General features: G+C 44.5%; 1 protein-coding gene across 2 annotated transcripts; it reads left to right on the top strand.

The window, feature by feature from the left end:
• The first annotated feature begins 778 nt into the window (after positions 1-778).
• ACOT9 (acyl-CoA thioesterase 9) lies at positions 779-25,882 on the top strand. 2 transcript variants are annotated; one of them, XM_059157171.1, is made up of 16 exons: positions 780-961; positions 4,072-4,169; positions 5,890-5,916; positions 6,549-6,594; positions 9,023-9,193; positions 9,456-9,493; positions 13,534-13,617; positions 14,029-14,132; positions 19,596-19,669; positions 23,136-23,203; positions 23,739-23,850; positions 24,017-24,107; positions 24,279-24,364; positions 24,774-24,861; positions 25,009-25,159; positions 25,581-25,882. In XM_059157171.1, exons 1-16 carry the CDS (start codon positions 942-944, stop codon positions 25,667-25,669), a joined length of 1,347 nt encoding a protein of 448 aa, XP_059013154.1. In that variant the 5' UTR covers positions 780-941; the 3' UTR covers positions 25,670-25,882. The 2 variants fall into 2 exon arrangements, with proteins under 2 accessions (XP_059013155.1, XP_059013154.1); XM_059157172.1 differs by lacking the exon at positions 5,890-5,916 and having other exon boundaries at positions 779-961.
• Positions 25,883-26,810: the final 928 nt, after the last annotated feature.

The following is a 26,810-nucleotide window of genomic DNA, read 5'->3' as shown; positions in this document are numbered from 1 at the left end:
TCATCATCTTGTTTTGTTTCTTCCTTAGACTGCTTTATGACGTTTGAAATTATCTTCTTTGCTAACTTGCTGACTTGTTTTCCTTCTAAAGTAAGCCCCCTAAGGGCAGGGATTTTTGTCTATTTTGTTGCATCCCCAGCATCTTCAACAGCGTCTGGCGCACTGCACACGGCTTAATAAGCATTCGCTGAATGAAATGGAGAATCAGGTCTTAGGGTAAAATCATACTCATTCTGGCCTTGAAATCTCTGGGCCAGCCAAAATCTCCAACTTTCAAACACTAGGGGGCAGGCCGAGATTAGCGTAGAAACGGTTGTTTCCCTTTAGGTCAGTGGTTTCGAACTTCGCTTACGTAAGCATCACCTCGGGGTGCCTTTAGGCGTCCTGAAGACCAGAGCCGACTCCTAGCTATAGAGGAATCACCAGAGGGTGGGGCTCAGGCAGCAGGGTTCTGGAAAGCTGCCCAGAAGATTCCGGCGCGCCGCTAAGGGCAAGAACCACAGCTCGGGAGTCGAGGCGTGGGGGTCAAGATGGCGCGGCGTAGGGCGCGGTGCCATAACGGAGACAAGCTCCGACGACCCCTGGCCTCCACGTCACACTGTCCGTGCTGCGCGGTGCCTTTCATCGATAATGGCGGGGATCGGTCTGTCCTCCGGGCGGCAACACGCCCGGCGCCGCCGACTGAGTGGGAAGCTCCCCCGCGACCGACTCCGGCTTCCCGCCAATGACAGAGGCTGCAGGCGCCGCGCACCACCCCCGGGCCGCCGCGAGCCCCCACCCCGGAGCAGCGAGGCTCCGCCCCCGGGCGGCTGCTCCGTGAGGGTGCGGTCGTGGGGAGCGACGGCGGGGCCCGCGCTCGCGCTCTCTAGTCCCTCGACTTCCCCCCGCCGACCGGCTCGCGTGGCCCGGGTCTCCGGTGGTGCACGCGGCCGCAGAGCGCGATGAGGCGGGCGGCGCTGCGGTAAGTAACGGGGCCGGCGTGTCGCCGTCCTGGGGTCGCTCTCGCTCGCGCTCCGGGCTGCTAGCGGGCCTGGGCGGAGGGAACCGGCTGCCAGCTGCAGGGACTCATGCGCTGGTTTGGGGGCAGAAAGGGGGCCCTGGGTGGGAAGGGGCCCCTGGCTTCCACCACCGCGCCCGGACCGCTGCCGTCTGGCTTACGGTGGGGCGCTGCGACCCCCAACATAAAGGCTTCTGGAGCAGTTTGGTATTAAAAGCGAAGCGGCACTTTAAGGGAGGAAGTTGGGTGTTCCTTGAAATTCCTTTCTCTGTGTTCATCAGGGGTGTGGTTTGGAGTTAGCCCCTTGCCGGAAAGCTCGCATTTAGGTTTCCACTTTAACTTTCCAACTCCTTGCCCTCCTTTGGAGAGCATTTTCGGGTTAAGTGCTTGACCACTTGGACTCTGGGTAAAGTGCGCAGAGATTAATATGTGCAGAGATTGCGGGGTACCTCTTGGGCTGTCAGGAGCTCACTAGGACCGTGTGCCTAGGGCCTTTGGTGCTCATCTAAATTTTACCTAATGAGCAGCAAGGATGCGAGGTGGGGGACTTGATTAGGCTACTTGGACAAGGAGGATGCTTTTTTGTATGTGTCACATGCCAGCTTGACCACTTAATGCCTAGGGGCTTAGACTCTCGCACAAGTCTGGCTCTCCCCCAGCTCCTTGCACCCGAGCACTCCAGCTGTCCCCAGATTCTTTGTGCCTAGCAAGGTCCCCAGGGGCCTTACCCTGTTACAGCATTTGAAATCATCCCACTACAGGTGCCACCAACTCAGTGTGGCCCACACTTGCGCTGACCCTGAACTCCATCATTTCTCTTAGGGATCGTGGATATTTCTCTCTCTCTCTCTCTCTCTCTCTCACTGTCCTGATGGATCTTGCTATTGGTTGAAAAAGGTTCTCTCCCTCTCTTTCATAGAACTTAAAAAATAAAAGCTTTGTTAACATTGTTTAGACAGTGTTACATTACAGGAAGGGCCACAGTTGACTTCAGGTTACATTGGACATGATGGGAGGGGCCTTCCACAAAGCTACATAGTTTTGGGGCATCTGGGTGGCTCACTTAAGTGCCTGCCTTCGGCTCAGGTGTGATCTCGAGGTCCTGGGATCAAGCCCCACATCCAGCTCCCTTTTTAGTGGGGGGTCTGGTTCTTCTTTTCCCGCTCCTCCTGCTTTTGCATGCGGTGCTCTCTCTGTCAATCAATCAATCAATCAATCAGTGTTCATTAAAAAAAAAAAAAAGCTACATGGTCTTGCCATGTGCCTTTCCCCAAGGAATCCTTGTTTGATCTTCTCTCCGCCTTGGAGGTCTCTTTCTTTGCCCTGAACTCCCATAAACCTGCGTTCCTTTCTTGTGAGTTCTGTTGAAGCTTAAGCAGGTACTCTGTTAGTGTTCAGTGAGTGCAAGAGTTCATCAACGAGTACTGACTGTTTGAGATGATTAGGTTATTTGACAAGTGGGCAGTCTTTGTAGCTTCTTTTCTCCCCCCAGACTCAACAAAGAGTCACCTTTGTTCAGGTTCTAAATTGAGGCATTTCCGCAGAGTTCAGGGTATGTGGTGGCATTGCCTGTTAATGTACTGAAAACTCTTCCTGGACACCTACCCTAAGCTTGGGACCCAGAACAGAGCTAAGACACTTCTGCTCACACCGTAGGTGACTTCGGTGACTTCCTAGGCAAGACGTGAAGAGATTGGCCTCCTTGATCTTCTTTCATTGGAAAAGTTCAATCACAGAGTCCTCAGGCCTGAATGTCTCAAAGGCTCTTGACAGTTTCTTCTAAAGGCCTACCTAGGAATGTCACTGTAAAACTCCAGAGAGCTAATCAGGGGATAAACCAATATCCCTGAGATACTGAGGTGTTGGGTAGTGATGAAACCATTCTTACGCTCCCTCCACCTCAGTGCTGCATATGTAAAAGAGAAGTAGCCCGAGATTGTGAAAAATACAGCTTCCTGCAGATGCATTCATGCGCGCATGTGTGTATGTGAACTTCTTTCTCCTTATGACAGTCCTATAGGATAAGGCACTATAACCACCCCATTTTACAGATGAAAAAACTTTTTTGGGGGTGGTGGGGTGTTAGTCCTTGCTTGTCCTGGCATGTGGTAGTAAGAGTTTACTAATAATTTGAACTAGAATGAGTAACAGTATTGGGGGTTCTGGACCTCTCCACTGCCTTGCTTTCTTCAACTGTGCATTCAGGAGATTGTTTTGTTAATCTCTGATATTATATGTGTGTTATTCCTGATGTGATAGTGAGCGATTAGGAGTCAACACGTAAACAGTGAACTGAAACCAACTTAACTTATTTTGGCAGACTAGGCTAGGCACATTTGGGCAATAGTTTTTATTTTGTTTGGGGACTAGGAGATTTCTGCCCCAGTTCAATAAATATTCTCTTTGAGTCTGGAGAGGGCTAATTCTGTTTTCTTCTCTTTTTTTTTTTTTAAGATTTTATTTATTTATTTGACAGAGATCACAAGTAGGCAGAGAGGCAGACAGAGAAAGGGGGAAGCAGGCTCCCTGCTGAGCACAGAGCCTGATGGGGGGCTCGATTCCAGGACCCTGGGATCATGACCGGAGCTGAAGGCAGAGAGAGGCCTTAACCCACTGAGCCACCCAGGTGCCCCTAATTCTGTTTTCAAATTGATTAACTTACATTTGGCTTTAGCTTATGGTGTGAGAATAAAGAACAAAATAAACGTTCATGTTTAATAATAAACGTTCATAATTAATTTACTTAACTGTTTACTAAATTGATTCTGGGCTTCTGAAGTTAATAAAAAAGCAAGAGTAGATCCATTAAACCTGGCTGATATCTTTTATTTATTTTATAGATTGTTAGCTAATTGTTCTCTGCTCTCATGAAATGTTTACTCCACTTGGAGAGATGATTTATAGAATAGCATCATATGGGAATATACATACACTGGAGAAATAAGTACAGACCCTTACAGGAAAGTATATACTAAGGATGTGGGATGGCCAAGTGTTCTGGGAGGAGGGGCTGGTTTTTGGGGTTGCCTAGAAGCTGGGGAACCTAGTCCAGTGTGTTTTATCTTGTTTTGTAGGTTTTGTTCCTTGAACAAGGGGCTGCTTATTCCTGGCAGAAGATTGACTCAAGGATCCCAGAATCCAGAGAAAAAAGGAGTTATCCATATGCATGAAGGTAAGCATGGGTGTTTACCTTTTAGGCCCACGTGGTTAAAAAAAAAAACAACAAATCTGTCTTACTTGGGAGCCATATAGATAGGTAGTTTAGGACAAATGAGACATACTAAAAGTAGATTTTTAAAAAAAGATTTTATTTATTTATTTGACACACGGGGAGAGAGAGAGAGAGTGAGCACAAACAGGGGGAGTGGCAGGCAGAAGGGGAAGGAGAAGCAGGCTCCCTGCAGAGCAGGGGAAACCTGATATGGGACTTTATCCCAGGATATCTGGGATCATGACCTGAGTCATGAAGGTAGTGGCTTAACCAACTGAGCCACCAGGTGCCACCTTAAAGATAGACCTTTCATAAACTTCTCATTTATAAAATGATCAGTATAGTTTTCAGTAGAAACCACATTCAGAATTTTGGAGCTTTTGTTCCTGGGAGCCTGGGAGATGGAGCTCTTTCAGTAAATGATTTCCACCTTCCTTGTATCAGTACTAAAGGGGAAAACATGGACAAAAGACACCTGTTGTATAAGTAAGTCATGGGCTCTTCATTTGTAGCAACTAAATGCTCCTAATCTATAGTTTTGTTAGAGAGGCTATTAATCCTTGCTTGGTTGGGGCGCCTGGGTGGCTCAGTTGGTTGGGCAACTGCCTTTGGCTCTGGTCATGATCCTGGAGTCCTGGAATGGAGTCCCGCATCGGGCTTCCTGCTTGGTGGGGAGTCTGCTTCTCCCTCTGACCCTCCAGTCCCCTCCAGTCTCCTAGTGGTTACAGGCATACCTCAGAGATATTGCAGGTTCAGTTCCAGACCAGCACAATAAAGTGAAGATCACAACAAAGTGAGTCAAATCAATTTGTTGGTTTCCCAGTGCATTTAGAAGTTATGCTTACCCTATATTGTAGTCTGTTAACGATACTGTAGAGACTACACGGTAGTCTGTTAGCGATAGTGCTATGTCTAAAAAACAGTGTACATATCAAAGCAATTAAAATAGTACCATCAAAGCTCACTGGTCACAGATCCGCATAACAAATATAATCATTATGAAAAAGTTTGAAATATTGCAAGAATTGCCAAATGTGACACAGAGACATGAAGTGACCAAATGCCGTTGGAAAAATGGCACTGATGCAGGGTTGCCACAACATTTCAATTTGTAAAAAACATCCTATTTGTAAGGGACAATAAAGTGAAATGCGATAACATGGGGGTATGCCTGTATATTTTGCAGTTCTCTATGATTTAGTTGTTTTTTTAAAGGTTTATTTATTTCTTTTATTTTAGAGCGAAAGCGCAAGAACATAGGGGGAGGGACTGAGTGAGAGGGAGAGAATCCCAAGCAGACTCCAGGTTGAGCTCAGAGCCCAGTGTGGGGTTCGATCTCACAACTCTTGAGATCATGACCTGAGCCAAAACCAAGAGTCAGACACTTAACCGACTGAGGCACCCAGGCACCCTGATGATTTAGTTGTAATTAGAGTTTTACCAAATTTATGGCATATAACAACTGTTTGACAGAAAAATCAACTATTTTTCATTAAAGTACATGTTTATCTAACCTTATTTTGTTTTGATCAGTTAGTTATTGAAGGACCAAGGATTGCTATAATTTCCTGTAACTAAAATATATATTTTATGAATCCTATATAAATGCATGTAAATAGATTTATTTTTTAGTCTTTAATTTCCACTGCTTATCTAATTTATTTTCTCTTTATCCATATAGCATGTTCACCTATACATGTGAATCACGGTGTGTGTGGTAATTCGTATCAACTTTTTTTTTAAGTGCTTAATTCTTTTTGGCATTAATTCACTCTTGCACATTTTGAGCATTAACTAAAATTAAATTGCTTTCTTTGCTTTTCCTTGATCTATGTCTTTGCTTCATTTTTGTGGCTTAAACTTCTCTAACACTTAGGATAGTATAAAAAATCAGAATGAGACTTGGCTATCAGTGTTAGTCCCTGCACTAAGCAGTCTGATCTATTACTGCCTAAAAGGAGGTGACAATTTTGGTCATAATATCTCCATCATAAAGGGGCTCCTACTGACTGTGTTACTGCCCCACCTGATGAACGATTGGAGTTACCCTTTTTTGTTTGTGTAAATAAATCCCAGTGATTGGCACCAGAGCATTCTTTTTTGCTCTAAGTAGACAATAGTTGTTTCAGGTTTTTAGAAAGCAGAGGCTTGATCCCTTTCCTGAGCTGTTTGTTGTGGCATTAAATGGAAATTAATCATTCTTTAAAGCTTTTGAGCACATGAACTGCTTTTCTTTTTTTTTTTTTAATTAACTGCTTTTCATAGTTTTTGAACTCATTGCCATAATCCAGTTGCAATTTTTCTTTGTTTCTTGGAGTGACCTCTTGATTTTAATTTTAGTTCGTGATAAGTTGCGGGAGATCGTAGGAGCATCCACAAACTGGAGGTAAGCACGCTTTGTGGTCATTCATTCTTTATCCCTATAGGCAAGGCAAGGCTGTATTTAGGCCCAGCTGGTGGTCTCATTGTAGGGATGGAAGGGGTCCCGTGTTCGGAAATGGGTTGAGAGGTTTTTTTTTTTTTTTTTACTTGGGGGGAGAAGACCAACATTCCAACATACTCATCATTTGATGTACTGTTGTCATAAAATATCGTGATTTATACGCACTCTGCCTTTTTCACAGTGTTTTCCGGTATTTTACCTCACTGGTTCTCAGCAAAACCTGTGACATGCTTATGGCATATATTCCTATCCTTTTTACCGATGATGAAGCTGAAACTCAGAGAGACTGAAGGATTAAGTATTAGGGTTTGGGACTTAAGCCCAAGTTTCTTGGTTTTTCTCTTTCACGCATCCTGACTTTTTATTGCTTCTTGTCAGTTCATAGTTAACCCGGTCTCTGAGTACTTCCCCACCGTGAAATAAGATAATATCCTTTTTGGCGTACCAAATTTTGAGACTAAATGAGACAAAAAGAAAAAGCAGTCACTAGACATAAAATAATCTATTGTTGGTGTAGAAATTATCTAAGGACTTCTTTTTTTTTAATATTTTATTTCTTTATTTGACAGGCAGAGATCACAAGTAGGCAGAGAGGCAGGCAGAGAGAGAGAGAGGAGGAAGCAGGCTCCCGCTGAGCAGAGAGCCCGATGTGGGACCCGATCCCAGCATCCTGAGATCATGACCTGAGCTGAAGGCAGAGGCTTTAACTCACTGAGCCACCCAGGCGCCCTAAGGACTTCTTTTTAACTGTTTATATGAAAATTTTCAAATTACTGAAAAGTAGAAAAAATGAATACCTATGTCCCTACCATCTTGATTGGATACTTAGGGTTTTCCACTATTTCTTTTTTTTTTAAGATTTTATTTATTTCTTTGACAGAGAGAGATGCAGAGATGCAGAGAAAGGGAACACAAGTGGGGGGAGTGGGAGAGGGAGAAGCTGGCTTCCTACCGAGCGGGGAGCCCGATGTGGGGCTCGATCCCAAGACCCCAGGATCATGACCTGAGCCAAAGGGAGATGCTTAACCGCTGAGCCACGTAGGCACCCCTGGCTGAACTATTTCTAAGTAAATTATAGGTATCATGATAGTATGACACTTCAGCGTGTATCTCCAATAAATAAATACTCTTGTGTAACAAAATCAGCAATTATGTAACTTGAACAAACAGGATATTCTCTTACAGATGCAAATTTATAGTAATGTATAGTAATTCCTCAAATATCTTTTAAAGCTTTTAAAAAAATACCAAGATCCAATAAAAGATTGTATATTGCCTTTAGTGGTTATGGCTCTTTGGTCTCCCCTAATCTGGAATAGTAGACAATTACCCTCCCTCCTTTTTTTTTTTTCTGTGAGCTTCACTTTAAAGAGGTCAAGCCATTTGTCCTGTAGAATGTTCCGTATTTAGGATTTACCTGATGCCGTTTAACTTGTTCCTTTACCCCCTCTATTTTTGGTAAGCTAACAGTTTCTGGCAATAATATCTTGTAAGTGAAACTTAGAAAGACATCTGAACTAATGATATTGTCAACATTTTTGGTTCCTATCCCCTTGTCTCTCTCTCCTGTCCCACTTCAATTATCTCTTCTTTTTCTTCCCTTTCCGTCTCCTTTTCACGTTCTCTTCCTCTTTACCTTTTGCTCTGCTTTCTGTACTTCTTTTGGGTATGCTCCATTTTTCTTCCTCTGTCTCTTCTGAAATTGAAGGCAGAGAGAGAGAGAGAGCGAGCGAGCGAGCGAGCGAACTGGGGCACAGAGAATGTAAGAATCGTCAAGATGAGGAATGGGAATATGGTGTTCAATGGCCACTGTGTTCTTTAGCCCATACACATGTTTGTGTCCATCGCTGCATTTTTTTTAAAATAAAAGATTTTATTTATTTATTTGTCAGAGAGAGAGAGAGAACTCAAGCAGGCAGAGTGGCAGGCAGAGGCAGAGAGAGAAGCAGGCTCCCCACTGAGCAAGGAGCCCGATGCGGGACTCGATCCCAGGACCCTGGGATCATGACCCAAGCCGAAGGCAGTGGCTCAACCAACTGAGCCACCCTGGCGTCCCCCATCGCTGCATTTTAAATTCAGTGTCAGATGTTCTGTTTTTTGAATACACATTTTGATGAAGAGAATATATGGTTGGTTTGGGTGTATCTCTATCACTTATAAGTGTTTTTTTTAATCTACAAGCCCAAGGTATTTTAACAGAAAATTTTAAATTCCACCACGTGTCAGGTGGGGAGGGAGGGAAGAAGAGCAGATGAGGTAGGTCCAGACCTTTGTTTTCCTCCTTTGATAGTGTCTGGTGTGCTTGCATGTCACTGGCATGTGGGCTAGCCCTGCCTCTGTGTTTCATGAAGTTTGCATCCTTTCTTCTCAGAGACCATGTGAAAGCAATGGAGGAAAGAAAATTACTTCAGAGTTTTTTGGCCGAGTCACAGAAAGGACTGCCGCCCAGGAGAATGAGAGACAGTTATATTGAGGTTCTCTTGCCTTTGGGTAGTCAGCCTGAATTACGAGAGAAATATTTGACTGTTCAAAACACCATAAGGTAACACAGTGCTCCTTTTATTGCTGTCATTTATTTGTTTTTATTTTATTTCCTTTAATCACTGTGACTTTGAGATGTAATTCCCATATCATACTATTCAGTTATGTAAAGTGAGCAGTTTTGTGGTTTTTAGGGTATTCGGAGAGTCAAGCAGCCGTCACCACAATCAATTTGAGAACCTTTCATCTCTCCGAACTGTTCTTCCTTTTTAAGGGATGATCATCACGATTTTCCTTTAATCGCAGTTGTCTTTATTTCACAGATTTGGCAGGATTCTTGAGGACCTTGACAGCTTAGGAGGTACTGGTATTATTTTAGTATTTCTAAATAGATATTTACTATTTCAGTAATTCTATAGATATACATTGAATCCTTTGGCTGGAGGGGACTTTTTAATTCTTTAACTTGCACAGATGAGGATATTCTAAAAGGGGAGTAAAAGAAGAGTCTCTGTTACCTCTGAATTGTCATAACTTTTTTCCTGAAAATGTAGATTCCCGTTTAACAGTTGTAATCTCATTAATTCTTCTTTCTAATTACTTTTCAAAAAGTCTTAAATTTATGGGAAAGTTGCTAGCACAGGACAAAGAATTGTTCTTCTCTGAGTCATGAAAGATAACGACTTCACCCATCACCCCCGTGGTTTTCATTAGTCTTTCTTACAAACAAGGACGTTCTCCTTCCTAACCACAATAAAGCCATCAAAATCTGGAAATTAACCCTGCTCCTTGAGATTCTGTAATCCTCAGACCCCATTCACCTTTCACTAGTGGTCCTTTGTAGTAGAAAGGATCTAGTTCTGAATCACATGTTGCATTTAGTTGTTGTGTCAAGAACAGCTCCTCAGTGTTTCTCTGATCTCAAAGACCTTGATACTTTTGAAGGCGGTAGGCAAAAATTCTTTTGTGGAATTCCTCTCAATTTCAGTTTATTTGATGCTTCCCCCTGATTAGATTTGAGACCTGCATCTTTGGCAGGAACATCACAGAAACGATGGTGTGTTCATCAACTGGTGCAATAGTCTCATTTGTCCCATCACTGGGATGTTAACTCTGATTCCTTGTTGAAGGTGGTGTCTGCCAGGCTTCTTCTTCTTCTTCTTCTTTTTTTAATTATGTTCAGCTAGCCACCGTATAGTACATAGTTAGTCCTTGATGCAGTGTTCAGTGATTCATTAGTTAAGTATAACACCCAGTGCTCATCACAGCACGTGCCCTCCTGAATACTCATCACCTGGTTACCCCTCCCCCATGAAACCCCCACATTGTTTCTCCGTGTCCATAGGCTCTCATGGTTCATCTCTCTCTGATTTCTCCCCCTTTGGATTTCCCTCCCTTCCCCTATGGTCCTCCGAATGAAACCATAGGATAATTATCTTTCTCTGCTTGACTTACTTCACTTAGCATAATCTCCTCCAGTCCCGTCCACACTGATGCACAGGGTGGGTACTCATCATTTCTGATGGAATTTTATTCAGCCAGACTTCTTCACTGTAAAGTCACTCTATACTCCTTTGTAATGAATACGTACCTGGTAGGCAGGTAAGTTAAGACCTTATAAACAGTCCATTTCTCATCAGACCTCCAATTTATTATTTTAAACTCTATATGGACTCAAGGATTCCTATTTTATTGAGTGGATTATGATAGGTCACTTGCATCTCTTGTGCTCAGATTGGGCTGGGACTGTCCCAGTCCTTTCACACTGGCCTGTGTTTTTGTGTTTTCCTTTCTTTCTTTTCTTCTTCTTCTTCTTCTTCTTCTTCTTCTTCTTCTTTTTTTTTTTTTTTTTGATGTGTCCCTGTCATTCTTTTGAGCATGTCCTCACTTTCTGGCATAGGAAGACATTCTAGGCTTATTTGTATTTTGCCTGACTTTGTCCCAGAATCAGCCAAAGCTCCAAGGAGCTCTGGTTCTTCTTGATGGAGAATGGTAATTAGAAACCAAGATAACGGTGCTGGGAGTCGTCCTCGCTGCTGGGGTGTCACTGCTCCTATGCCCTTTCAGTCGATGAGGTGGGGAATCTATGCACATGCACATACATTTACACCTATGCTTTTCTCTCTGTCTGTTTATCCATCTATGAAAATGATGGGTTCATGCTGACAGTTCCAATTCTGGTTCAGCACCGCAGGTTCATTGATTTCTTCCCTTTTTGTATTTGTAATTCCATTTCCAGCTGGCTCCATTTTTCTAAATCCATTTACTTATTTGATCAGTGTCGGCTGCATGAAACTAATTTCATACCTCTGCCACCCCATCCCCTCACGGACCCATCATGGATGCTCCCCTCATCTCACTGGGATTCGTCCTAGGTCCCCTTCTGCAGGGTCACCGTCCTCATTGTGCGCAGCCTGCAACATGCCGGGCCACTGCTCTTGTTGCCTCCTTCTTTATGTCCTCCTGACCCCATTTGGGCTTCAGCATCCTACTCTGGGCTACCTTACTTGCTCTTAATAATGACTTTTGGACTGACCTGTTGGGAAAGGATTTAAAGAAAGACTCTAATGACTTCTACAATATAGACATTAAGTCCATTGTTAGGCTTAACACCCAGCTGCTTGTCCCTTCAGATTAAATAAACCCGATCAGGGGCACCTGGATGGCTCAGTCAGTTAAGTGTCTGCGTTTGGCTCAGGTCATGATCCTGGGGTCCTGGGATCGAGCTCCACATCGGGCTCCCTGGCTCCTGCTGATGTTCGTTCCTTTCACCTGTTGACTTGATTCTGTTCTTTCTAGTTCTTCCAGCAATTTGCCTTATCACCTATGCTTTCTCGTATCTCAAGCCTTTTCTCAAGTTCACATTTCCTTCAGCTCATAAACATGTTCAAGGTTCTTCCATCCTACAAGGAAGACTATGTAAAGCCGCCCTCCCTTACAACACTGTCGAACTTTCTCCCCCACTTCAGAGCTAACTTTCTGGAACGTGTTAGAAAAAGTCATTTGCTCTTATTTCCTTTATGTCTTGACTTCTGTTTACTTCGCAGTCTCACATGTTTTGGCTTCTGCTCGTCCTTGCCATGAACTGCTCTTGCCAAGCCCTCCACTGGCCCCCTTATTTCATGATCTAATGGGTGCCCAAGGCTTACCTGATCCCTTTGTGGTTCCTAATATTGCCAAACTCATCCTTGGGCTTTGGGGACATTTCGTCCTGCCTCTCTGGCTGTTCTCTCCCAGTCTCCTTTGTGGGTTCCTCTTTCACTAGTAACCTTTTCAATGTTGGTTATGCCCAGGGTTTTGTCTTCTGCACTTTCTTGCTTATCTGTACGCTCACTATAAATGATCGCATTTACTGCCAGTGCTTTACTTGTTCTCAGTATGTGGAATCCTTAGGAAGCTGCGTTTCTTGCCTTGCTTTTCTGAATTCTAGACCCATTTGTCCTCCTGGACATCTCCATGTGGATATGCCATAGGCTTCTCAAATTTAACATGTTGAAAATAGTCCATTCTACTCTTCTTGTATTCTCTTTTTCAGTGAATGGTGTACCATATTCACTCAGGCGAGCTAAAGACCTGGGGTTATTACAATTCTTGCCAAGTGTACCTTCTTCTTAACTCTAGGATCTTTTCATTTCCATTGGTACTGCCATAGGTCAGCCACACACGATTTATTTTATGAGCACCACAGAGGCTTTTAAATGGCCTTTCCTGCCTTATCCTCTCGTTCCCCCAGTGCATCCGTTAGCAGGCGCATGGATGGAAGGATTTATTCTCACTTAACTAATATTTATAGGATGCAGACCCTGGGCCCTGAGGGTAACTGATCCAAGTTTGAATGAATCATGGGGAAGCAATGAGGCCACCAAACACAGAAGTATAATGCAACTTTAAGTGGGTTGTCATTTATAAGACGCATAGAGTCACGATAAGCTTATTGAAACATGGAAAGTACACAGCCACAGTGTAGGAGTCAGGGGTGTTATGGGGAAGGAGGGAAAACTTAAGTGAATTAATTGCTTTATGATTAGGAAAGAATCAGAGGGAAAATAGATAGCTGAGTCCTTGTGATTTGTTTCTCTTTTCTGAAGATGTTTGACGCTGTCAGACTCATGTGCTGGGGTCTTTCTCTAATTGAGGCACCGCGTCTGTGCAGCGGTAACAGGACACCTGGTAGGCTTGGGCTTTGGGCTTTGGTTTCTTCACCAAATCTAAAATTGAGTGGGCAGTTAGATTAGAGAATCCCCAAATCTCTTCAATGTATGAAAAGTCTTTGGTCCTCCGATAAGACCACTAGTGGGATATAGGGGGTTGGGTCTTCAAAACAAGATAATTTCAGGGCATCAGTTGTAAATGTTGAGAAATAATTTTATTTTTCCTTTATTTTGTTCTTTTCTCTAATAGTTCTTATATGCTACATGCACACCAGAATTCATGAAGCTAAGATGTCTCCTTTGTCAATAGTTACAGCCCTGGTGGATAAGATTGGTAAGCGATACTATTTTCTGAGCATAATTTGAATTCTCAGTAATTACAAGAGGTTATTGAAATTAAGGGAAATATTTTCCTTTTATGGGGGCATTTTTATGTATATATAAAGGAAAATGTCTAGAATGCTGTATTCCAAGATACATATTTATTATTATATTCTTTGAGTGGAAGGGTTTTGCACGATTCCATTTTATTTTTTATATTCTTTGCATTGTCTGCAGTTTTCCAAAAGATACATGAATTTCTTTTGTATGTCAAAAAAGTTATTTTGGTTTTGAAGACTAAAAAAAAAAAAAAAGAAAAAAGGAAATGTGGTAGAATTTGCCAGAATTTCAAGTGAAATTTTCCAGTTGTAATAGAGAAAATTTTGGGTATGGTTTGAACTCAGATTGATTTTCTGTTTTGCAGATATGTGTAAGATGAGCTTAAGCCCAGAACAGGACATTAAGTTCAGTGGCCATGTTAGCTGGGTTGGGAAGACATCCATGGAAGTGAAGATGCAAATGTTCCAGGTGTGTATGCATCTAAAGTTTGCCTGCTTGTTCCAACACCACCGGCCAGGCCTAGTGAAAGAAAAGCGTATTTACCTCTCTGTGAATGGACAGGTATACAGCTCACCACTTCTAGAAAAAAATAATTGAAAGTTCATGTCATGCAGATGGTGGGTTATTTTTTTTTTTTTAGATTTACTTATTTATTTTTAGAGAGAGTGAGAGAGAAAGAGAAAGCGAATGTGGGGGGGGGGAGAGAGACTCTCAAGCAGGCTCCCTGCTGAGTCCGGAGCCCGACTGGGGGCTCCATCCCAGGACCCTGAGATCATGACCTGAGCCGAAATCTAGAGTCGGACGGTCAACTGACTGAGCCACCCAGGCACCCAGTAGATGGTGGGTTATTAACGGTCCTCCTCCTGTGTAAAGACTGACACATTATTTAGTGTTTATGTTCAGTGTGTATTACTTTTAAGTCACATATAGCTATTTACCCCAGAGAATTCACACAAGTCTGAGTTCCATTAAGCATGAATGGTAGTGGTCACTCTGTTAGTGTCCTCGGGCTGTGGTAACAAAATACCACGAAGTAGGTGGCTTCAAACAAATTGTCTTGCCGCTTGGCAGCTAGAAGTCCAAAATCAAGGCCTCAGCAGGACCATGATCCCTCTAACATTTGTAGGGGGAGAATCCTTCCTTGCTTCTGGTGGTTTGCTGGCAGTGCTTGGCGTTCCTTGGCTTGCAGCTCTGACACTTCAATCTCTGCCTCCATTTATACTCTTTCCCTCTCGTGTCTCTATGTCTCTTCTTCTTTTTTTTTTTTTTTTAATTAAGTAATCTCTGTGCCCAGCGTGGGGCTCGAACTTACAACCCCGATATTGAGAGTCACATGCTCTACCGAATGAGCCAGCCAGGTGCCCCTCTTCTTACGAGAACATCAGTAATGTTGGAGTAAGACCCCACCTTACTCTAGTATGACTTCATCCTACATCCAAGTAAAGTCATGTTCACAGGTACTGAGGTGTAGGGCTTCATATCTTTTTCCAGAACACTGTTCAACCTGTAACAGTCACTTAGACCAATACAGCAGTTAAGAACAGCTCCTCTAATGAGCAGAATTCAGAGTAGTTATTATAAAGAAGTAAAGACATTTGACCAGAAAAGGTTCCTCAAAGAAGATAGTAGCACAGAAATCAGATAATTCAGAGTACGAATGGTGAGCATAGCATAATGGATAAACTTGTTCACTGTGTTGTACACCTGAAGCTAATGTAACAGTGTGTGTCGACTTTACTCAAAAAGAAATAATAAGGGGCAAAAAGAATGGCTTCTTCAGTTATGCCAAGGTATTCAGTAGGCCCATTATTCAGATTCATTTTTTCTCTTCTGGAATGATAAAGCATTTCACCTTTCAGAAAAGTCTGAAACTTGCTCTGCAGTAATTAAAGTTTTATCAGAATAGTTTAGTTTTTTATTTGATGCTATATATAAGCAGTTGGATTCTTTAACTCCCATGTTGCTATAACTGACACTAACATTTTTTAGAACAAAATGCAGATCGTAGGGGATATAGCTATGATTTGTCCACACTGTTGTTTTTTTTTTTTTTAAGATTTTATTTATTTATTTGACAGAGAGAGATCACAGGCAGAGGCAGGCAGAGAGAGAGGGGGAAGCAGGCTCCCTGGTGAGCAGAGAGTGTTGTTTATTTTTTTAAAGATTTATTTATTTATGGGGCAGAGAATCTTAACAGACTCCACACTGAGCACAGAGCCCGACATGGGGCTTGATCCCAGGACCCTGAGATCATGACCTGAGCTGAAACCAAGAGTTGGACACTTATCTGACTGAGCCACTTTCATGGTTGATTCCTGCTCTGATTCCTGCTGTCCATTCTGCTTTTTGGAGGATTCTTGGTAATTTGAATCTTGGCCAAATAGGTTGAAAAGAGAAGCAGGAGTTATTGTGAGGACAGAGCCAGTGAAAATTAATGTCAGACAAGAACAAACTTTTTTAAAAATTTATTTGAGAGACAGAGATCACAAGTAGGCAGAGAGGCAGGCAGAGAGAGAAGAAGGGAAGCAGGCTCCCCGCTGAGGAGAGAGCCCAATGTGGGGCTTGATCCCAGGACCATGGGGCTTGATCCCAGGACCCTGAGATCATGACCCGAGTCGAAGGCAGCGGCTTAACCCACTGAGCCACCCAGGTGCCCAGACAAGTACAAACTTCTGTTTTAAGTTTGTGTTTCTCATTGGCCATTTTGGCTAATAACTCAAGAGCTGAGTGATCCTTCCGTTCCAGAGAGGAAACTTGGTGGTAGGTGCTTTGCCTTTGGTTTGGGTACCTGTAGGTTCAAATTCCAGCTCTGCTGCTTATTAGCCATGAGACTGTGGGTAGATTACGTACCTTCTCTGAGCTTCTGTTTTCTCAAGTGTAGCATGGAAACAGTACCGTGTTATATTGTTTGGTAAGTATGAATAAAAAAACAACCCAACTGTCTTAATTACTTGGTAGAATTGCCTGTCACACAGTGAGCACTAATGCCATGTTGGCAGTAATGTTAATTTGTTATCGCTCCTGTGGAGGTGGTCCCAAGTCTTTTCTGGGATTGACCTTCAGACCTATCTTCCGAGCGCCTGTTACATCTCTGCCCCTGCGTGTGCTCCTGCTGCCTCAAATCCAGCGTGTTAGAAACTGAGCACCTCAGTTTCTTCTGCAGCCCTGATCCTCCTCGATTCTCACCTTCACCTCCACAGCCTTGTGGCAAGTCTTACAAATTCATCACCCAGAACAGCTCACCAGACTTCGTTCTTGTCCCACAAGAGGCAGCGAGGCCTTGAATGAAGCCCAGGGAGGGGCCTGGTCAGTGAGCCTCCCTGCTGCAGTCTGTGGTCCCTCTGTTGAGGGACCAGTTAGACCTTCCAGAGCCGACCTCAAATCACCTCGCTTTCCTTCTCAAAAACCTTCTGTGACCGTTCTCTGTGCATTACAATCTAAACTCTTCGGACTAGTTAGGATCCAAGGCGCTCCATCAATGAGCTCCACAACCATACTTGCAGCAACTTCGCATTTATATACCTTCCTAGAGCTTGCTGCGGGGCATTTTGAACCTCCTAAGAGTAGAGCGTTGTTCATTTTTGCATTCTCGATGTTTGGCCCTAGCAGGTGTTCCTTCTGGTAACACGTACTTTGAACTGTGGGTTGGATGAGTATCATTGCTTATGCTTTCTTCTTGGCCTGACGTCCTCGTGCACTGGCTCCACAGATCCGCATTCCGCCTGTGCTCCCAGACCCCCTCATGCCCCGGGTCGCAGCCCCTGTCCCGTCCCCATGCCTCCTTCCCCACCACCCCTGCTCTGAACCTTTCTCCTGGCGCCTCTTCTCCACCAAGCTGCATATGAACACATCTGTTTCTCCTCTGCTAGGCGCTATACATGTCTTCAGAACAGCATCTGGGCGTGAGTCGGCCAGCTCACCTCCTGACATCCATTCATGTGTTGTTCCCTTAGCCATGGCTTCTGGAGGGCCTCTTCTGTGCTAGGCATGCGGCGGTGAGCTAAACAAAGTTTCATTCTCTTAGAGTTTACAGTCTAGTAATACTCAATCATTTTCTGCCCTGATGCATACATCAGCAATTATCTGCTCTCTGCTGGTGCTTGTGCTCGGTGCTAGAGATGCAGACATGAGCGAAAATGGTCTTGGTCCTCAGGGTGTGCCTGCTGCGAGGGACTCCACCACGTATGTAAATGACCGTGATACACGGCCCCCAACTTAGGATGGTCTGATTTTTCAGCTTTACGATGGTGTGAAACAGTGTTCAGTAGAAACTGTACTTTGAAGTTTGAATTTTGATCTCCTCCTGGGCGAGTGATAGGCAACATAGCAGCCACTGCAAGCTGCCGCTCCCCTGCAGCCACGTGATGGTGAGAAGAGATGACTCGTACACTTGCAACGCGACTGTCCCCGGGCAGCCATTCCGTGTTTCCTTTCAGGACAGTATTCAATAAATGACCTGAGGTAGTCAGTGCTTTGTTATAAAATAGCTTTGTGTTGGATGATTCTGCGCAGCCGTAGGCGAACGTCAGTGTTCTTGAGCACGCTTCCAGTCGGCTAGGCTAGGCTGTGACGTTCTGTAGGTCATGTGTATTCGACTTAATGACATTTGCGTCTTAGGGTGGGTTTGTTGGCATATAATCTCACTGTGAATCGGGGAGGCTCTGTAGTAGTGAAGCGTCGTACAGTGTTTCTCCACAGGGACGCTCTTGGCATTGCACGTAGGAAGTTATGCAGGACAGTCCCCTGCGTTGTGAGGTGTTTAGCTCCTTGGTTACCCCTGCCCCGTTAGTGATGTCCCTCAAGTCATGTGACAACCAAAAACCTCTTCGACACATATCCAGACACTCCCAGCAGGGGTGGTACCCATCTGTTGTGTTGAGAACCACTTTCAGGGGAGGATTTCGTTTCCATTCTTGTAGCAAAGCAAGGAGGGAATGGTGACCTCAGCCTGGGGAGGAGTGTCCTGAGGAGGGCGGCTGTGATGAAGACATCAGGCACGGGCATGGACAGGACAGGTTCACTAGCACAGTTCGTTCCAGGACCTCCCAAGTTGTCAGTGGTGGCTAGGGCAAAAGGAGCAGGTGTGAGGCGGGTGTTTGGTGGACAGCCAGAAAGGAATCTGGGCCGTGTTGTGGAAGGCTTTATATGTAGTGCCCGCAGGCTTAGAGCAGATGCGGGAAGAAGGTCGCGGGGGAGGGTGATGGGGCCTGAACGGGCACAGGGAGGAGGATGAGGGGTGAGGGGTATTGACGAGCGAGCCTGGCACACCCCCAGCTGATGATGGGACTTCACGGCATAACCTTCCTGCAAGTACAGACCCCTAGAGGCTAAGAAATGCCTTAAAACCTCAAAGCCTTGTGCATTGTACATGTCTCACATGTCTCACTTCATCCACAGAATTGTCACTGATCCTCACCCTTTCTTGGGAGCCCCCGGGCTCAGCTAAGGAAAGCCATACGGGCTGGTCATTGGCAACTGAAAACACTGACATCTGTGGGAGCGGAGGGCCCGTCACCTGGCTCTGCGTGCCTTCGTGAGGACGGGCGGGCGCAGAGAACGCAGAATCCTGCGCGCTGCCGGACAGTCCCATGATGCTGAAGGGGCCGGTCCCTCTGTGACCCTTGCCCTTGAGTCTCAGTCACGTGTGGTTCCAGAGCCTGTGGGTCATGGTCATCCCAGCCCTTCTCGCATGGATCCTGTTTGAATGTTAGGAAGTCTTTCTCCTCTCTCACAACCACAGGCTCCTTGGTCTTGCTGCCTTTCACCCAGAGCTTAGTTCTGTGCCTGGCAGCTCAGCAAATAGTGGTTAATGAACGCGCTTTTTTCTAATTGCAGCCTTTTCAAAGCATGCGGGCTAGCTGTTAGAGTTGCAGCAGGTCTTTCCAGTAAATGCATTTCTTACATCTGTATTTTCTTTCCATTGTTCTTTAGTTACATGGCACTGAATTTTGTCCCGTTCTGGATGCGACATTTGTAATGGTGGCTCGTGATTCTGAAAATAAAGGGTAATTTCTCTTTTTTCCTAATTCTTTGTTTTGAAAATTTCAAAGAGACCTAAAACTAGAGAGAAGACTATAATGAATTTCCATATACCCATCAACTAGACTTAGAATTTTCAAACATTTTTTGCCATATTTGCTTCATCTGTTTTTCCAAATTATATTATTTGGTTATATTTTAAAGCAAATCCTAGACATAATGACCTTTCACTCTGAATACTTTTGTGTAGGGATCACTTTAGAGATGAGGATATTTTCCTAAGAAAAATACATTACCATTAGAGTGCCTAACAAAAATAATAGTAAGTTTGTAATATATTCTCATGGCTAATGCATATTCAGTTTTCCCCAGATATCTTTTTAATGATCTGTTCAACTCAGGATCCAAACAAAGTTCAGGCACTATATTTGATTTTTATGTCTATTAAGCCTTTTATTTTTATTATAGCTTTATCGAGATATAATTCACATACCATACAATTCACCTATTGAAAGGGTACCGTTTAATGACTCTTAGTGTATTCACAGAATTGTATGATCTTTTAAGGCTTTTTAATCCAGAACAGTTATGTGTCCTTGTTGCCCCCTGAGTGTTTCATATCAACTTGTTGAAAGGCCAGATGGGTTCTTCTGTACAGTGTCCAGCTTTCTGGATTTGTCTCGTGGCTCCCTCATGGTGTTTTTTTTCCCCCACTTATTTCTGTATCCCTAGTATTTTCTGTAAACTGAAGTTAGATCTAAAGTTTTGATCAGTTTCAGGAGAGCATCTTGTAGGTGATGAGATCTATGTATCTCAAAATTGTAATGAATCTCACGTATCAAGTCAGGTACAGGTTGTCCTGCACGTAGTGATGCCGAGATTGGCGTGTGGCGGATCAGTGGTGACCGAACTGACCTTTTCATTGGAGGGCTCACTTGATCCTCTTGTGATAAGCAATAATCTACAGGTCCTAGTGGGGTACAGGATATTCCCAGAGTGTACTTTGTCACCATGTGAATAGCTAGCTCCCTGTCTTCTTTCAGTGCCTTTTTAAAATAAAGATTTTATTTATTATTTATTTGACAGACAGAGATCACAAGTAGGCAGAGAGACAGGCAGAGAGAAGGTGGGGAAGCAGGCTCCCTGCCAAGCAGAGAGCCTGACTTGGGGCTCGATCCCAGGACCCTGGGATCATGACCTGAGCCAAAGGCAGATGCTTTAATCCACTGAGCCACCCAGGCGCCCCTTCTTTCAGTGCTTTGAATGTCCATTGCTGATCATTGCTTTAATCATTAAGGTAAATCCTGTCTTTCCTCCTATATTTACTACCTGGAGTTCTGGAAAGAAGAACCTTCCTTTGTTAACTAGGGCAGTTTGATTTGTAAAGGAAAGTCAGGATTAATGTTTCATTCTTGCCCTTTATTTACACATTTTCCAAGTAATAGGTTGCTTGACTAGCTAGTGATGACATGGCTTGTCTACTTTTTGGCTTTTTTAAAAAAGCGTCATTGTGAATTCATGGATTTTAATGGTATGGACGTCAGTAAGTTGCAGCCCTTGTTCTTCCTGGGCTCAGAGTGTACCATCTTTGTGCAGTAGGACCCCCTTTAAGCTTGCTTCTGTGAAAAGCCCTTTTCATATTTCCCCTCTAGTCTTCCTGTTCTCTGGTACAGTGGGATATTTGGGCTCACCTAACACATTTCCTGCCTCGGGCCTGGAATCAGCCATTTCTCCACGGAGGCCAAGGTTTCCTCTCAGCGAGCACTGGTATTCAGAAACCAGAATCCAGGCATAAGAACTGTATGTTGTTTCTTGTCATTGTCTCTACACGTTTTCAGTGGACAGAGCTAGGATGAGTGTTAAATAGCAACAAACACACGCCCAGTGTCGTGAGTTTATACCATCAATTCCAAGTCCGATTGAACTTTACAGATTTTAACTTCTTTGGCTTTATACTTTCTTCCTCTTAAGGTGTATTTTTGGTTCCTAACAGGAGTCATACCCAAGACGTTGAAACAGAGAAACACTGGTGCTGGGGTGGGAGGGAATGGAATGGGGTTGCTGTGGGTACAGGACAGTCTAGGGGCCTGTGGGGAGTCTGATTTGTGTTAGAAATTTGAAGGAGTCTGCAGCGAGAAACCTTTCCTGCTGCATGGAGAGCTGACTTGAAGAGTGAGTTAGGATCAAACCGTCCTCTGGTGACTGGTGTGAGCGTAGAATGCAGCCCGCGGCTCTTCACGCCTCCCAGCAGCCCGGCTGACCTGCTGCTGCTCGCTGGCCTGGGCCTCCTTGCCAACCCTGGAAAGGGCTGGATTTAAACTCTCTTGCAGATGATGCTTTTGAATTTTCCGAGCTGCCATTTCAGTATCTTTGTTTCCATTTTGAGAAATTTGCCACCTATAGAGAGCTAGGATAATGCAGTGAGCACCGATGGGGCTTCAGCTAAAGTCACCGATTAATGTTTTACCACCAGCCTTATTCTATGGCCCTCTCACTCTGAGTACACACATGGACACTCTCTCCCTGAATCACTTGAAAGTAAGTTTTGAGACTACTTCTGTAGATGCTTTAGCTCGTACCTCCTGATAATAAGGTCATTCTGCTACATAACCTCGATGCCTTTATTATAGCCAGAAATTGAAATGGTATAGTAGCGCTATCTAATGTACGACCCACATTCACACTTTGCCACTTGTCCCTAGTTTTATAGCCTTTCCCCCTGAGTCAGGATCTGATCAAGGATCATGTACTGCATGTGGTTAACATGTTTGTTTGTTTTTTTTTAAAGAGCCCCCTTGCCATTTTCTGTCTTTTAAGATGTTGACATTTTTTATTTTATTTGGTTTTTATTATGGTCACCGTACAGCACATCATTAGTTTTTGCTGTAGTGTTCCATGATTCACTGTTTGCGTATAACGCGCAGTGCTCTGTGTGATCCGTGCCCTCCTTAATACCCACCACCGGATATTAAGGACATTGGCATTCTTTTTTTTAAAATTTTATTTATTTGACAGACAGAGATCACAAGTAGGCAGAGAGACAGGCAGAGCGAGAGGAAGGGAAGCAGGCTTCCGGCCATGCAGGGCCCGATCCCAGGACCCTGGGATCATGACCTAAGCCAAAGGCAGAGGCTTTAACCCACTGAGCCACCCAGGCACCCCAGGACACTGGCATTCTTTGAAGAGTCCAGGCCAGGTGTCCTGTAGAATGTTCTACAGCCTATTTTTGGCTGTTTCCTCGTTACTGCGATCAGGTGAAATTTTTCAGGGAGAGGTGGTATCCTTTTTATAAATGTGAACTTTCTAGTGTACAGACTAGTTCATGACCGGAAAGCTCCTCAGTTGTTCCAGAGTTATTAGGGAAGCAGTCAGGCAGCATTACCCAAGACCAGCAGCAAAGACTTCTTGAAATGAATGGGTAATTGGTCACCTTCCATATTTACTGGGTTATGACACCTCTTAAACTGTAATCTTTTCTTTTCTTCTCTTTAGGCCGGCATTTGTAAATCCACTCATCCCTGAAAGCCCAGAGGAAGAAGAGCTCTTTAGACAAGGAGAATGTATATTAATTTGTTTATAATGTAAAGATACAGTTTAAAAAGCCCATTAACTATACTGCAGAGGAGGTTATGGAAGAGTATGGATGGACTCCTCATGGCGGTCACTTGTCTCTCTCATGCCAGGAATTTATTGAAATTAAAAATACCTTATTTTTTTTTCCCACTGGAGTCCTCAGTTAGAACAGTTTTATCAATTAGATAATATTCACTAAATGAAAGAATTTGCTTTCTCATTTTGTAATAAATGGATCGGTGAGATAACTGCTGGGCAGGGGTCTAGGCCAGGATGGTCTTTCCATTTTGTCTTTAATTGGCCCCACCTGAGCCGGTGCAGCTTCCTCCCGGAAGCCAAGAGTCGCCGGACAGCTTACGTAGCCTCAGCAGCCTACTCTGGGATATGTGTATAATTGCCCGTGGGCTTTACAAAATCTGGAAATGTTCCCTTTGTAGGGTCCAGCGCAGCGCAGGTCAGGAACCCCAGTGCTGTAGTGTGACCCCCACCCCGATCGTAGCTCCTTATTGTCCTGTGTTCCAGTGAACAAGGGGAGAAGGGTCGCCTTCAGTGCCAAGTCATTACTGAAAATGGCTCCCAGTGCTGAGGAGAGGACTACCATCCACGAGATGTTTCTTAACACGCTGGATCCAAAGTAAGTTAGCATGGTGAGATTGCAGGTTGTGAAAGCATTTAAACTTTGGCCCTCTCCAGTTAGGCCTGCCTCGGCATGCTGGGAGTTGTTTGCATATATTGTACTTTTCATCAGTAAAACCCTGGCCTTTCAAGAGGGTTTACCAAATCTCTGTTTGTTTGTACAGGACTGTAAGTTTTCAAAGTCGAGTTTTGCCCCCCAACGCAGTGTGGATGGAGAATTCAAAACTGAAGAGCTTGGAAGTTTGCCACCCGCAGGTATTGTAAGTTAATGAAAAATCCTTTAAATAGGATAACTCGCATTCGTGGTTCTCACGTAAAATCTGACACACCTTTAAACTGACCTCCGTTCCGCAGCATTGTTCTTTCTTCTGTCTTTGAGGGTGGCTGTGAGCTTGTGTATGTTCAGCCTTTTTTTATGTCTCATAGGAGCGCAACATTTTCAATCGGATCTTTGGTGGTTTCCTTATGAGGAAAGCATATGAACTTGGATGGGCTACTGCCTGTAACTTTGGGTGAGTTGGGGGGAAGGTGGTTGTAACCTTTGAGAAGCAATGTGTACTGCCCCCTTGAATTGAAACATTTTGGCCCAGTCTGGATGTGTTGGGGCACGTGCTCTGTTATTAGATACACATTACAGTGATCCCACCTACCTTTGGTGTTACTTTTTCAAAGGCTGTTGCTCTGCCTTTGTCACTTAGTACATTCAAGACCCGAGAAGAGGTGATGGCAGTCAGAAGGGAAGAGGTAGAGGGGTGGTCTGGTCTCAGGACCCTCGCTTACCATTGCTTACTGGTACGATTATTTCCGCCTTCCCTAGGTTTATTCTTTGATCATTGAAATTTTGCTTCAGCTCCTTGTTAGGGGAGAAATAGAGATCACGTGGATTTTGTGGTTGACCCCAGTTCTGTCTTTTTCCGTTAGTGGCTCCCGACCGTTTGTAGTAGCAGTGGATGATATCATGTTTCAAAAACCCGTGGATGTTGGATCGTTGCTGTTTCTGTCTTCGCAGGTAGGTGTGCGATGACAGGCAAAAAACAATTTTTTATTGTTTAGGCCTAGAAGAGAAGTTTTTTTTTTAAAGCCACCATTTATCTTATGACTGCCTTTCCCCGCCTCGCGAATGCACTTGAGTGACTGTCATGTCTACATCTCCTAGGTTTGTTTTACTCAGGACAAGTACATTCAAGTCCGAGTACACAGTGAAGTGGCCTCTCTTGAGAGTAAAGAGCATATGACCACCAATGTCTTTCATTTCACGTTCATGTCCGAAAAAGAAGTGCCCTTGGTTTTCCCCAGAACATACGGAGGTGAGTGGCGGTGTCTGCTTGTCCCTAATGAATGGAAGAACTTTCAAAGACATTTTCCTTCTTTTAAATTGTGTGGGACGTGTACCTTTGCCTGTTAGCTCAGGAACATATTTTTAGAAGATCGTGCTTTTGAGGGGCTGCTACCTGCCAGTGGCTGTCACTGCTCTGCCCGGGCTGGCCGTTGTCTGAGGGGTCGGCGCTGGTGGTGGTCAGAGACTGGTGGAGCCCAAGGAGAGGGGCGCAAGTGGAGGCCCGCTCCCTCAGGAGCCTTGCACGGCCCTGGCCCTGGCCCCACAGGGCGTGCCCAGTGTCACGTTTGCACGCTCGTTGCTGGCCTCATGTTCTCAAGTAGTCTCATGTTTGTTCAATAATTCTGTAAGGTTCTACGGGTTTCTTCACGATTCTCTCTTCTGTGTTTCAGAGTCCATGTTGTATTTAGATGGGAAGCGGCATTTTGATTCCATGAGCATACCGGTGAACTTGAGGAAGAACTACCTTGTGGAGCCCTAGGAAAACCGTACTTGTTGAAGAGCGACTCTCCACACGGACATAGTGCCCCACGGAGGCCTGATGACGTGTTTCTGCGTTTATTCTCCTCCTCCAGAAAGAAGAATGGATTCAGCCTTTAGGATGATCAGAAAGTACACGAGAGGGTAGCTGGGTGGGGCAGAGGAAGGAGGAGTTATTAAACAATAAATACTCTCCAGACAGTTTAAATCATGACCCTACCATGTTGCCTCCTGTGTGGTAAAGAAATTAGGGCAGAATGCCTTTATACGCGGTTGGAAAAATTCCTTTCTTACATGTATCACAAAATATCCGTATGTGCTCTTTCCTGCCAAGGTATTTGGAGGGCATTCCTTAAGCCTGGCCTTGCAGTTGCCCTGTGTTGTCTAAATCCTGTCAACCCGACAGGATTCCTCTGTGTTTTGCCTCCCTCTGCTTCCCAGCTTTTGTTGTTAGCAGAGGGCAGAAGAAGAGTTGGTGAAGGGATCCAACAAAAGGTAAGGCATTTGGAAGGATCTGTGGGAAGCTTTAGATCTAAAGCCGTACCAAGAAGAGGTGTTCAGAGAGGACGCACATGACGACACACAGAACCCACATGTTCATTCTTCCGTTTGCCAGGCAGCTCTTCAGCACACTCGGCCAGGGGCTGGCCAGGATGTATCTGATTCAAAAACAGAACAGTAATAATAACAGCTGCAGATGCTTACCGAACGCTTGCCCCTTTGCTACGGCACTGTCTGAAGCACTTGACATGTATTTGCTCATTTATTTTCCCACCAACGCTAGAGGTAGGTTCTGGAACCCCATCAGTTCAGTCCACTCAGGAAACTGAAGCACAGAGACGTTAAGTAACTTGCTCACGGCCCCACAGCTAGTAAGAGCCAGGTGGTGAGCACTCTTAACCAGAACAATCTACTGCTTCCTGGGAATCTAGCAAGGAAGTCCGTGTCCAGTATCACAGTGTCACCTAGGAACCCAAAGGGAGGTATTCCCATGAGTCTAGCCAAGACAGTGTCTTCCTGGATGGAACAGGAGGTTGGCTGAGTCCGGAAGAGACAAAGCCCAGGCCGCACAGAAGAGTCCTCCCTGAGCAAGTGCTCCTAAGAAGGAAGCAGTCCTCAGTGTGGGCTGGGGATCAGCGATC

The sequence above is a fragment of the Mustela lutreola genome, chromosome X (assembly GCF_030435805.1).
Source record: "Mustela lutreola isolate mMusLut2 chromosome X, mMusLut2.pri, whole genome shotgun sequence".
Taxonomy (NCBI): Eukaryota; Metazoa; Chordata; class Mammalia; order Carnivora; family Mustelidae; genus Mustela; species Mustela lutreola.
Note: the sequence above shows the minus strand (reverse complement) of the source record. Positions and strands in the feature narration are given on the sequence as shown.

Coding starts and splice junctions, on each gene's coding strand:
- ACOT9 (XM_059157171.1), top strand. CDS start 942: ATGAGGCGGGCGGCGCTGCG. Junction 5,917..6,548: donor ACCTATACATGTGAATCACG/GTGTGTGTGGTA, acceptor TTTTAATTTTAG/TTCGTGATAAGTTGCGGGAG. Junction 13,618..14,028: donor AGCCCTGGTGGATAAGATTG/GTAAGCGATACT, acceptor TCTGTTTTGCAG/ATATGTGTAAGATGAGCTTA.